The following is a 12,858-nucleotide window of genomic DNA, read 5'->3' on the forward strand; positions in this document are numbered from 1 at the left end:
GTTTGTGAACTATGACTTGCTCATTTAGTAAGAATTGAGATTGTAAAGTTTTGATGGTTTTTACAATTGTGGGGTTTTATGTCTGTAAAAAAAAATACAATTTAAGAAATTCAAATTACATATCCAAACATGATTTTAAATCATGTCCAAACGGCTCCTAAGCTTAAGTGTCTATTGCATGAAGAAGTATTTACAAATGTTAATCCACTTATCTTGATTTCACGATTTCAACATTACTATAAATAGCCCCAACAATTGCCAATTGAAACCACCATAAAGAAGCAAATCATTAGCTTTAAGTTGCTACATATTTTCTCTCGTCATCATATTCTTTTCTTTGGCTGTTACTCTTTTCTTTTACAGTTTTTTTATTTTTCTTAAAATTTGTTAATTAAATTCTGTGATCTTTAATTAAAATGTAGAGATGGACTTGTTAGTTCTGGAGACATATTTCATAATTTGTTAGGATACTGCCTAGCACGACTTAACTAAAAATATTATCATAATAATATTTATATTTTCAAGTGCTGTCATTTTACTTTGCAAATAAATAATAATTTATTATTGTGATTTTACCAAGTTTCCAACAGAAGCTTCAGTTAAGGCGCAATAATTTGGCATATGAAGCTTGAAGGATGCATGGATTTTTCCTGAAAACGAAATAACAATAGGTGGTTTCTCTTTAGTAAAATTTTCACAAACAGCTACCTTTTAACTCTTTCTAACAACCTATAACTACATATGCTATATTTACAATTCGTAACTAGATGACCCTATATTTATCTAGTAGACGGGTATACCAAAATATAGCATAAATATAGCGGAAATACAGACGCGAGTTTAACTGACAGTGTTATATTTATGGAAACAAAATCTGTTCCAATTTTAATTAGAATCAGTTATATTGTTCCCTGATTCACGCAAATATCCTCCCATTCCATATCTGATTCCATATCTCATTCAAACAGCTAACAAATTCAAAAAAAATTGAATTCAAACCTTACAATCATATTTTTAACCAAAAATAAAAAGGTTGAAAAACCTTTGAAAAATAACAATATCAAACCAGTGAACATAGCTTGATTATCACGACGAATATATATTTGATTTCATCAAGTTGAGTTCATAATTGAGGTAACGATTTTTTCACTGCAAACTTTTTTTTTTTTGTTCGTCTTTTCTGAAATTGTTTCAGCTAAATTGAATATAACACATTGTTGTATTCGAAAACAACAGGATAATGACAAGCGTAACTGCGTTGATCCGTCATTCTGGTTTTTGAAACGATCAGAACTGTTTTGTGAATTACAAAATTGATGCTGTTGTATTCATTGATAATTGCAATTACGATGAATTAGTTTGTACGATTACAAATCAATTAGGCGTGGATACTGTTAGGAAAACTATTTCAATAAAATATACTGTTGAAGGCGATTTTCAACCAATTGAAATACACAACGATATGGGAGTTCGTGTGTACGTTGAGCTTAAGAGAGAAAACAGAGTTTTGGGGATGTATCCAATGTGCGTTAGTATTCATGATTTGGATGTTGAGGATGGTGTAACTGGTAATCGTATTATTGGAGATGATGTGCTGCAAATTGGATATAGCGAGAATCGGGATGGTATGAAAGTTTGTGATTCTACTGTAAACGTTGTTGTTTTGTTTGGGAATGATAACAATTTGGTAATTTCGAAACCGGAAGCGAAAGGAGTTTTTGTCGATCAAATTTACCAGGATAAGGAAACTTTGAAAATTGTGATGACGAAATACGCAATTCGTGAAAGATTCAATTTCAAAACAGAGAGATCGAATGCTATAAGGTATGATTTTCTAAATGTATTCTGGTAACAGAAAGTGCAAATGTATTTTTGTTATATTTGTACTGTATTGAGATGATTTGTTAACTTATTTAGCACACTGTTAATTTTAAAAATGTTTGATGCAATATATTCTGATATATTTTTTGTATATTTATACTGTATTTAATTGATTCAATATGTACTATTTGCATTGTATTATGTAGCTACACTCTGGCATGTTGGTCGCCGGAATGTAAATGGAAATTCAGAGCGTCGAGAATTGGGAATTCTGAAATGTTCAGGGTTAGAGCTTTCGATGACGAACATACATGTCCGTTGAAGGACAAGGTGTATTCACAAAGGCAGGCAACAAGTTGGTTTATTGGAGAAGCGGTTGTGAAGGCGAAAATAACTAACCATAAAAGGAAGGTCACACCTGGGGATATAATAGATGATGTTAAGAATGAATTCGGCGTAGATGTTTCTTATATGATGGCATGGAGAGCTAGAGAGAAGGCTATAAAAGATTTCAGAGGTGATCCAGCTCATTCATACAAGAAGTTGCCGGCATATATATACATACTTGATAAAACGTATCCTGGATCGCTCGTTAAAATGCATAAATCACCAGAAAATGAGTTTATGTATTTGTTTGTAGCACTCAAAGCATTCATAAAGGGATTCGAGTGTTGTAGACCAATAGTTGTAGTGGATGGTGCACATCTTAAATCAACGTATAATGGTACATTTGTGTCGGCAAGTACTTTGGATGGAGCAGGTATGTGTAATTCTATTCTATGAATGTTTTTTTTATAAATACAACATTATGCTTATTGATTTGCAAATAAAGCTGCTAAAAACATACTCTGGATGTATTGCTGGTGTAAATTTGTGAATATTATATGTTGAAATACACTGTAAATATGAGGTAAATATATTGTAAATATATATTATTGTTTTATAAATGATGGTGCTAAAAATACAGTGTGAGATCAAATTCAGTTGAAATATGTGTTGAATATATTATAAATATATACTGATTTTTGTAGGTAATATCCTACCACTAGCGTATGGTGTGATAGATTCTGAGAATAATAAGTCGTGGACGTGGTTCTTTGAACTGTTCAAGCAAGCTTATGGTGTTAGGCAAAATATGTGTGTCGTGTCCGACAGACATGAAAGCATAATACATGCAGTTTCTAAGGTGTATCCTACTGTTCCTCATTTGGCTTGTATATGGCATTTGTGGAAAAATGTGACAAAGCAATACACAACAAACAGTGAGGTGTTGAGTCCTATATTTTATTCACTAGCGAAAGCATACAGCCAGGATGAGTTCGATAAATTGATGGAGAAGATTGGGAATGTTGATATTCGGGTAAAACGATACCTAGAAGATGCTGGAAGAGATAAATGGTCTAGGCTTTATTCACCTGTTAATAGAGGATGGACAATGACTTCGAATATAGCCAAATGTATTAATGGAAAACTGGTTGCTACAAGAGAGTTACATATTTTTGATTTCCTTGAAGAAGTGAGGAAGATGTTTGGTAGATGGAATTGGACAAATAGAAAAAATGGTACCTACACATTCACAACACTGATGAGGCGGTATCAAGAGATGTTGTCGATCAACGAGTACAAATCAATACGAATGAGGGTATCTTTGTTTGCAACACAAAAATTTAATCTATATTTTTACTATATGTAATGTATATTTATATATATTCCCAATATGGTAAACTGCCCAGGTAATGCTTGTTTATTTGTTAAATGGTTCTCAGGTTGAAGCGTCAACTGAATATGTTTACACAGTGAATGATGGACCGAGGCGTTTCATAATAGATTTGAAGAAGAAAACTTGCAGCTGCAGGATGTTCCAACTGGACGAGATACCGTGTTCTCATGCATGGGCAGTATTGAAGAATAAAAATTTGACTGCTGATGTATATTGTTCGGATTTATTCAAGCCGGAAACAGTTGTGAACACATATGATGTGCCAGTTGATCCTCTTCCCGATGAGACCGAGTGGAAAGTTCCTAAAAGTATATTAGATGAAGTTGTTATGCCACCGATCTATAAGAGACCCCCTGGGAGGCCAAAAAAGAAGAGGGACAAGCCATTACAGGAGTTGATGATTGGTAAACGCAGAAATTCCTGCGGTAAATGTGGACGTCTTGGTCATAATAGGCGTTCGTGTGATAATCCGCCGCTCAATAAGAAGAATAAATAAGTCCATTTTGATTTTATTTGTTAAGACAATTCTACTTTAAATTTCAGTTAAAAATAAAAAATGAATTCATCTTGAATTCATATTATTCTAGTATGATTGTATTTCACATGGTTGAACATCCGATGTTTTTCAATGTAATGCTATATTGGTGGTTAAATGGTATTTGGAAAGTCTACTCTATGTTAACTGATTTGACCTTTTGTTTTGGATTTATGATTTAATAGTTGTATTTCGTATATATTTTGGCTATATTTTAGTTGTATTTTGTCTGATCTGGTAGATAATACTTATTTTGGTTTATTGTTAACTATATTTGATATATATTTTACATATATTTGAAGTGTATTTAGATGAAATTTTAAATTTTGTAACAAACTGTAATTTTAAAAATAGACTTATGGAATATATCTGAGTTATATTTTCTGTATATATCGACTGTATTTAAATGGTTATATATACTACTTTGTTAAATGAATACATTTCACAGATAATGAAAAATGGAATTTATGCATTGAAAAAATAACATACTTGAAAGAAACAACAATATAAAAACCATAAGGTGGTGTTCAATATTAATCATCCTAAAAAAGATTACTACACATGAAACAATATATCCAAAATGAAAAAACAGCAACAAAAGTCGCAACCAACTATGCTATTGTTCAACATGAAAATCAAAAACACAAATGAATTGGTGGCCTAATCAAGATCCTCTTTATGCATCGTAATCAACTACCGGTCTAATTGGTCTTGGAGGCTGCTCGTTATCACTTGATGCATTGTTGTTTGACTTATCCCATGCATAGTCACATAAAAGGGCACCATATCTCATACGGAGTAACTTTGCATCGAATTCGGTTGGGATGACTGCACTTGAGCTCAAGTATTCAGCGAAGGCTGCCACATACACACCACAATCCCTGGAACAAAAATGATCAAAAAATTTACTTATCAAAACCCACGAAAAAAAAGATGTATTTATTGTGTTTTTTATTGGAATAGATTCTTACATGCTAGAGGGAGCTTGTTGCGGGAGATTGTCTACATTCACAATGTCAAAGTTGTCGGTCTGTTCTCTATTTCTGTAAGAAGGATGTGTGACAAAATCTATATCCGCCTTCTTCTCATAGAAATCAGTCATTTGTAGACTATGTGTCACTAGAGTAGCCAACATTTTCACTCCGACTCTAACGACAGCATCATGCCCTGCAGCTCGGTATGAGTTGTATACGTAGATGGACCTGTTTGTAAAAAGAAAATATAAGAAAAAAACAAACATATAAATTTTGTAGAAAAATGAATGGTCTTTTCATTGGATGAGAGCAGACCTGTCAGTGAATGATATCACAACCAAAATCCAGTGATTTTCCTCTTTTATGTTGACAGGAATTAGTACGTTGTCAACAGTATACCATGGTACATTAGCCAACAGCCTGTGCCCGTTAATGTACTCACACAGTTCATCTTCCTTACTGGCGACACATGTGGATGAATCAGGGTTTTCCCAAGATTTGTAAATTTCAGCAACTAAAGTGTGAAAAATACAGCTGGCAGTGGTGAATCTATAGTTGTTGTTATTGTGATACTTCCCCTTCTTGCGTAGGTAGTAGAAAATAACATCAATATGCTGTAAAAACATCAATTCAGTGACTATAATCAACACTATGTTCAAAAATAATATTGTTGTATATATAGTAAATATAGTGAAATATACTCTTAAACATAGTAAAAATACAATTTTGTATACCTGGACAGTACTGTGCTCAACTAGTAAATTAATGTCTGTATATTAAATATAGTGCAAGTATAATGATGACAATATTCTAAAAATACAAGTTGTGACAATAAGTACCTAAGCCTACTCCATCAACCTAAAACAATAAAAACATGGTTCAAATGAATTTAAAGGCATCAGCAAAACAGATACACATATACAAATATATAGTACTGTTTTAAAAGTTAAAAGTTTCAGTTATATATTGGACAAATATATGGTAAATATGCCTGAAATATATTTTCAACAACAGAAACCGGATCATTAATTGGCAACCCAACTCCCTCAACCTAAAACAATAAAAACATGGTTCAAATGAATTTAAAGGCATCAGCAAAACAGATACACATATACACATATATAGTACTGCTTTAAAAGTTAAAAGATTCAGTTAAATATAGAGAAAATATATGGTAAATATGCCTGAAATATATTTTTTACTATATATGTCAAATATAGTAAAAAATATACTCTAGATACATCACATTGTAATTCTATTATAAAACATAAAAAAAATTAGATAACAAGCAGAAAGATATCAAAACCTCATCAGTCCAAAGTTGCCCATCCATAGATAACAAGTAGAACCAGTTTTTGTCGGCTACGGCTGTAACGCCTAAATGCAACCGAAGTTCGGCATCTGCAGGATCGAGTCCTTCCTTGTTCTTTCTGTAATGATTTTCATTTGGCTTCCTGTATATCAACAATGGAAAGAACATACGTTAAGTTTATTGATAATTGAATTCTGGAAAACTAAAAAAACAAGTTGTGACAATAAGTACCTTTTGTCATATGATTTCAACAGATCCTTCTCAAGCCACTTTTGATATTCTTGAAGAAACGAAGTATCTAACGGGGCATTTATAGGGTGGTCAACAAATGGGTGTTTTTTCTGATAAATGCAAGGACCGATATTTTTGGCAGAAGAACCCGCTGAGCTGAAATTGGGACAATAAGGGGACAGGTTATATTTGCTTGGTTTCCTTTCTCGGGCAGCACCTGGATGGACAATGATCTATTTTTCAGAGTTTGAAAACTGTGCAATCTCACCACTTGAGCTTTGGCCCGCATTTGGTTGTACGGGAACTTGTTGTCCAGTTTCATCGCTTGAACTGTGGCCAACTATCGGTTGTACTCCAACTTGCTGTTCAGTTTCATTAGTTGAACTTTGTCCGGCTGTTGGTTGTACTCCAAGTTGGATTGGTATCTGAGAATCAGAAATCATCCACTGAGAGATGGTTACCGGGTTATTGTCCACATTCTGAGGAGTCCTTAAACTTGACAAATCGGTTTGATCATCGCGTGGTACTGGAGGAGGACCGAGAGGAATAACACATGCTAAAGGGCAGTTGATTAGCAAGTCCGCTACCATTTCCTCTGATGCGGTAAATTCAGCATTAGCATTCTCCATATCGCCGATTTGCTGAGATTCCTGAAATAAAAAACAAGAAAAAAACGACTGGTGTTTGTCAATTATTGCTTATCAAAATGACATTTCAGTACTTAAAAGCCACATTTCAGTACTTACATCAAAATTTAAATGGATTGGTGTTATGGGCACTCCATCTGTTTGTGCATCACTTTTAACTCCGGTTTCTTTATCCACATCAACAACAGAAACCGGATCATTAATTGGCAACCCAACTCCCTCAACCTAAAACAATAAAAACATGGTTCAAATGAATTTAAAGGCATCAGCAAAACAGATACACATATACACATATATAATAGTGCTTTAAAAGTTAAAAGTTTCAGTTAAATATAGAGAAAATATATGGTAAATATGCCTGAAATATAGTAAACAGAAATCAGAATAAGTAACATTGAACATAATAATCAAAATACAATTAAAATACAGCCACAACATATATGAAAAACTAATATTAAAATATCAATCCAAAACAAATATAGCACTGCTAGTATATATAAACACAATCATAACAAAAATAGCACAAATAGATACATCAAAAAGAACACTACTAACAAATCACCATGTGAAAACTATATATGTAAATACACTATAGGTAATACAAAAACACAGCTAAAAATTCAATATTTTCACTTTGAATAATATACTGCAAATATAGAAAAGTGAAAGAAAAAATGAGTACCACTGGATGACTCCTCTGCGCGGAAGTGGCACCACCACCTTGATTCTCTTTGGTTGAAAGCTTTACTGCACCGCCACTTTGATTGCCTTGAGAAATCCCACCATCACTATGTAAGTCAACTTTTAACATTGTGTCGCCGACCTTTAAAATTTTCCAAAAGAAAATATAAAGTCTTCCAATAAATATATCAAAATAACTTAAAAAGTAAATAATTTCCATTTTTAGTGTTAGATTTTTACCTTATCTGGTGTTTGATTGCCCTTTATTGCATCTAACAACTTTTTGAAGTTGTTATCCATGTAGTCAAACACCTACAGTTTTGAAAGATAAAAATAGAATTAGAATTGTTAATTACTTGACACAAGCAATATGAAGTAAAAAAAACATATTGAAAACAAAACGCCTACTTCTTTCTTGAAAATCCGAATCTCTTCCCTTATCAGTTTAAACTCATCTGTTCGGGGTGCTGTAGGTGCATCTGGTTTCCTTGTCCCTTTTATCCCAGATTCCTTCCGTGATGGTCCGTTTCTTGCCTCGCGGGGAATCAGAGTTGGCACTCCTTTGTTGCTGTTTGCCACTGGACAGATGCGGTGGTGTGGTACTAAAATTATCGTAATCATCGTCTACCAAATCAGTACCATGTACACCATCAACTCCATGTTTGACGTCTGGTATGTCATGTGCAACAGGAGGCAATTTAAGAGTTTCCAACTCATGGGGTGTTGGCACAACTTCCTCAAATCTACAGGACTATGAACAACAAAATATAGAAACTATATTACCGTATATATCTACATTGGTAACATACTAAAAATATGAGGAAAATATAGTCAAAATATATTGATCACAAATGACTTATTTCATAAATATAGACAAAATATAATCAACATATAGCATGTAAAACAAACATATTAAAACAGTTAAATGGTAAAAGACACAAAACTGTTAAAAGACTGTTTTACCGGATTTTTATCGTCTTTGAACATGCCATCCATCAATCTCTTGAATTCTGGTTTTCCTTCCGTAGTCCGCCAGTTCAAAATTCTAGGAATTAAATTCCCCGTCTTAACTGCAATGGTGGACGGGACTTTTGAGCAACATTCATACAACCATACTTGCATAGCAAGCGGCAAACCATGAATCCTATAATATTTCTTAAAACCAGCATATTTCTGCCCGATGCTTACAACCAACTCTCTAAACGAATCTTTACCCCAAGGATACTCATTATATCTCCCGTCCTCTACAACATCAAAATGGATCCTTGGTATGCTTGTTGAGTTCGGTTCACCACAATGTACCCACGTATTTATGAAATACAATATTGTCATTTTGACTGCGTCATCCCCTTTATCATCCCAGACAGTCTTGTTGAAACACTCAATAAGCTCGTGTCTTTTAACTGGCAATTGGTTCTCCTGATTTCTACCAAAATACTCAATCATAAGCCTATTCGATTTTGAGTTATCATAAACAAAATCATTTTCATCAGATACACAATCTAGCCCAGTGATCAGTGCAAATTCTCTAAGGCCAAAACGCAGAACTTTACCATTTATTTCAAATGTAAAGCACCTATATGTACTGCCCTTAAGTTCTTTGACCATAAAGCACCGAAAAATCTGTGCTTGTACATCCAATTGCTGCATTCTAAGATATTTACCAAAACAAGAATTCCTAAACATATCCATCTGTGGATCTGTTAGTTTGTCTCTAATATCTTGCATTACATTAGCATTCGTGTATCTACACATAGATGGTGCCACAGCAGGGTGCTTGGTAACCAAAAATTTAGATACCTGAAACAAAATGCCAAAAAACACGTATGATTGACATATATCGATTGAATGTACTTAAAAATATACACAAAATAACTGTCAACAAAATAATAACTGAATGTACTTAAAAATCTTAAAAATCACTGTAATAACTGTCAACAAAATATAGACAAAAATAACTGAATGTACTTAAAAATCTTAAAAATCACAGTTATGGTGAAGAAAAATACACACAAAATAACTGAAGAAACATGTGTAAAAAAAACACAGAAATATACTTAAAATGCACATATAATATAGATCTGGTTAATTCACAGATCTGTAATAACTGAACTAAAAAAAAAAAGAACTAAATATACTGAAAATACAACAAAAATATACCTCTTCATCATCATCCTCATCCACATTACGTTTGGCTTTAGCAATTTTTTTGCCCCTAACATTAACAACATTGTCACCAGCCTTTCTCTTCTTTTGTTTCTCCATTTGAGAAACATTTTTCAATTTTTCTTGTTGTTTACTCTTCGAATCAACATATTTCTTAGAACACCTAGGATCGTTAATTCTTTTTGAACGATTCTCAGCATAAGAGCCTGCAATGGCAGTTTCATGTTGAGAAATTCCCAAAGAAAAATTAGGAATTGCACATTCGGGTTCTATACATGTATTTCTCATCGGAGTAGCAGCTTTCTTAGTCATTCCAATTGAATCTAAGAAAAAACAACCAAGAACAAACACTGATAGTTAATTACTTAGACTTGCATTCCTGATTCAAACGAAAAAAAAAAACACCCAAAATATAGGTTAAATACACGGTAAAAAATAAAAATATGTATAAAATCTTACTTTATTTTGGGAATTAGATTTGAAACGTGAGAGAAATCAATGAATAGTTAATTAGAGATAAAAAAGGAAGTTGAATAATTGAAAAACTGATTTGAAATTGGAGGAAAGTAATGGATATGGTGAATAATGGCGTGTATTTAGGAGGTAGGAGAGAGACACGTTTTTTTTTTTGCTTAAATTTAGGGGAGTGGGAAGTTATCAGATGAGTGGTAAAAACATGGTAGCTATATGAAGTAAATATGATATATTTTAGCTACTAAATATAATTATTGAAAAGTTTAGTTATGTTCCATAAATAGGTAATAATGGAACCTATGCCAAGTAAATTTTACTTCTCTTTTATTAGAATTAAGTACTTATTAGACTAACCTTATAAGCTCTCATCAAATTGTTATTTAAGCACTTTTTCAGCTTGTTTGGTCAAGCTTAAAAAAATAAAAAAAATAATCATAAGTGTTTTTTATTTTGGAAAAGTAGTTTGTACTTCACAAATCAATTTGAAAATCACTTTTATCATCATTAAGTGTTTATACATATTAGAAATTCTCTATTTAGTGGACTCATATATTTAATATATTTATAGAAGATATACTATCATTAAAGGAGTTCATTTTAAGATCTAATAAAGTATTAAAATATTTAGACTTATATAGTAAATATCAATTAGTATGGGGTTACTTTAAATAATAAATAGAAACTCATTAGCCTTTTTTTGGTGTCTGATGGAGACTTATTAAAAAGGTACAGTTTAAATTTGAAAAGGCACTCAAACATACTATATAAGGAAGTGGTCCCTAAGTCAAGATACTATGTTCTTTTCTTTTCAACCTTATCTATGAGAAGACAAAATAAAGAGCAGTATTCAGACTTTGAAGATTATGTCTCCTTCAATCTTAGAACGAGGTTAGTGCCCTTAGTGTTCTTTATCATCGTCTATTAATTTACTTGCGATCCTTGTGTTGTTAATTAAGTTTTTCAACAACTGATATAGCACAGTCTCGTCAAATCATTAGATGTGATACAAAGAAATTTATGATCCATGAAAAGTGTTACAGATTTGGGGATCAAAGTTTCAAATACTGTTTTTGGTCTTCTCCAGGAAGTTGGCACGCTGGTGTATCAAAGCAGAAATCTGCTAATTTTTCCAGTGATTGGCAAATCCTTTTAATTATAATAAAATAAAATAAAGGGAAGGATAATTTTGATGGGGCTGATGTTTTGATTTTGCTGGACCACTTGTGTTGATCTTGTGCGAAATGTTGGAATTCTAATTTCTTATGGTGGCAGAATCCTTTTTCACCATCAAGTCTTTTTTAATATTTCTTTTGTTTCTTGATTAAAATATTAAAAGGAATAGAATTGCGAAAGTTCTATGGTTTCAGCTTTTGTGTGCATATTAAAAGTAGACGACAGACTATTATGATGCTAACTAATTTGTCTTTTTCATAGAGACGAGAAGGTTGCAATTAGTACTACGGTAATGCTTTGGAACAAAGAAATTTTAGAAGACAAAACATTTGAAATCGTCTCTTTGACAGTTTCTTCTTTTATTTCAATTTTATTTTCCTCTATTTTTTTCAAAAGGATGGTTAGTTTAAGAGGGTGGCCGAGTGTTCAAAGTGGAGAACACCACGGTTCACTCGCTGCATTATGTTGCATTATGTTCTTTTGGTATAATTTGTGTGTACATCCATTTCTGCATATTTGTTTTAAGTTTATGCAATTTTAAAGTGTTATTTTAATTTAAGTTATTAATCTTTATTTGACGGGTTTTTTTAGATTAATATTTTAAAGGGCAAACAAAAATATATTAAAGGATAATTTAGTATCAATTTTTCTAGATTTAATCACATTTAGGACTTAGGAGTAGCCAAAGCACTCTAAGACCATAAAGTACTAAGGTCAGAAGATTTCATATGGTGCATGACGTTACATTTTGTGCATTTTTGCACCGTTTTCAGTAATTTTTGGCACATTATTCTGCAGAACTTTACGTAGATTTTTGTTATGCTTTTCGAATTTTCTAAAGCATTCTTGCATAAAGCGAATATTGATCTGCATTTTGAGATGTCGTTTTTGTTATTTTTTCGCTACGCATAAAAGAAATAGTTATTTGTACTAGAAATGGAATTATACCATGTGTGCTTCTTGTTTCAATGGAATAGATCAGTCTAATATGTTGCCAAAGTAACCTCTATTAGATAAAATTTATTTATTTTGAACATTAAACATGTTTTGTCTATACGAAATAATTATCCCAAAGGAAGATTATTTTGGCCAGATTATAGATAGTCATGAATATGTGATACATT

General features: G+C 32.4%; 2 protein-coding genes across 2 annotated transcripts; both read left to right on the forward strand.

The window, feature by feature from the left end:
- Nucleotides 1-1,363: 1,363 nt before the first annotated feature.
- On the forward strand, nucleotides 1,364-2,725 carry LOC132611489 (uncharacterized). The gene is made up of 2 exons (XM_060325907.1): nucleotides 1,364-1,824; nucleotides 2,028-2,725. Exons 1-2 carry the CDS (start codon nucleotides 1,463-1,465, stop codon nucleotides 2,602-2,604), a joined length of 939 nt encoding a protein of 312 aa, XP_060181890.1. The 5' UTR covers nucleotides 1,364-1,462; the 3' UTR covers nucleotides 2,605-2,725.
- A 599-nt stretch (nucleotides 2,726-3,324) lies between these two features.
- On the forward strand, nucleotides 3,325-4,182 carry LOC132608731 (uncharacterized). The gene is made up of 2 exons (XM_060322466.1): nucleotides 3,325-3,463; nucleotides 3,588-4,182. Exons 1-2 carry the CDS (start codon nucleotides 3,347-3,349, stop codon nucleotides 4,035-4,037), a joined length of 567 nt encoding a protein of 188 aa, XP_060178449.1. The 5' UTR covers nucleotides 3,325-3,346; the 3' UTR covers nucleotides 4,038-4,182.
- Nucleotides 4,183-12,858: the final 8,676 nt, after the last annotated feature.

This window comes from Lycium barbarum, chromosome 9, assembly GCF_019175385.1.
Source record: "Lycium barbarum isolate Lr01 chromosome 9, ASM1917538v2, whole genome shotgun sequence".
In the NCBI taxonomy this organism is placed as follows: domain Eukaryota; kingdom Viridiplantae; phylum Streptophyta; class Magnoliopsida; order Solanales; family Solanaceae; genus Lycium; species Lycium barbarum.

Coding starts and splice junctions, on each gene's coding strand:
- LOC132611489 (XM_060325907.1), top strand. CDS start 1,463: ATGGGAGTTCGTGTGTACGTTGAGCTTAAGAGAGAAAACAGAGTTTTG. Junction 1,825..2,027: donor GAGAGATCGAATGCTATAAG/GTATGATTTTCT, acceptor TGTATTATGTAG/CTACACTCTGGCATGTTGGT.
- LOC132608731 (XM_060322466.1), top strand. CDS start 3,347: ATGTTTGGTAGATGGAATTGGACAAATAGAAAAAATGGTACCTACACA. Junction 3,464..3,587: donor ACAAATCAATACGAATGAGG/GTATCTTTGTTT, acceptor AATGGTTCTCAG/GTTGAAGCGTCAACTGAATA.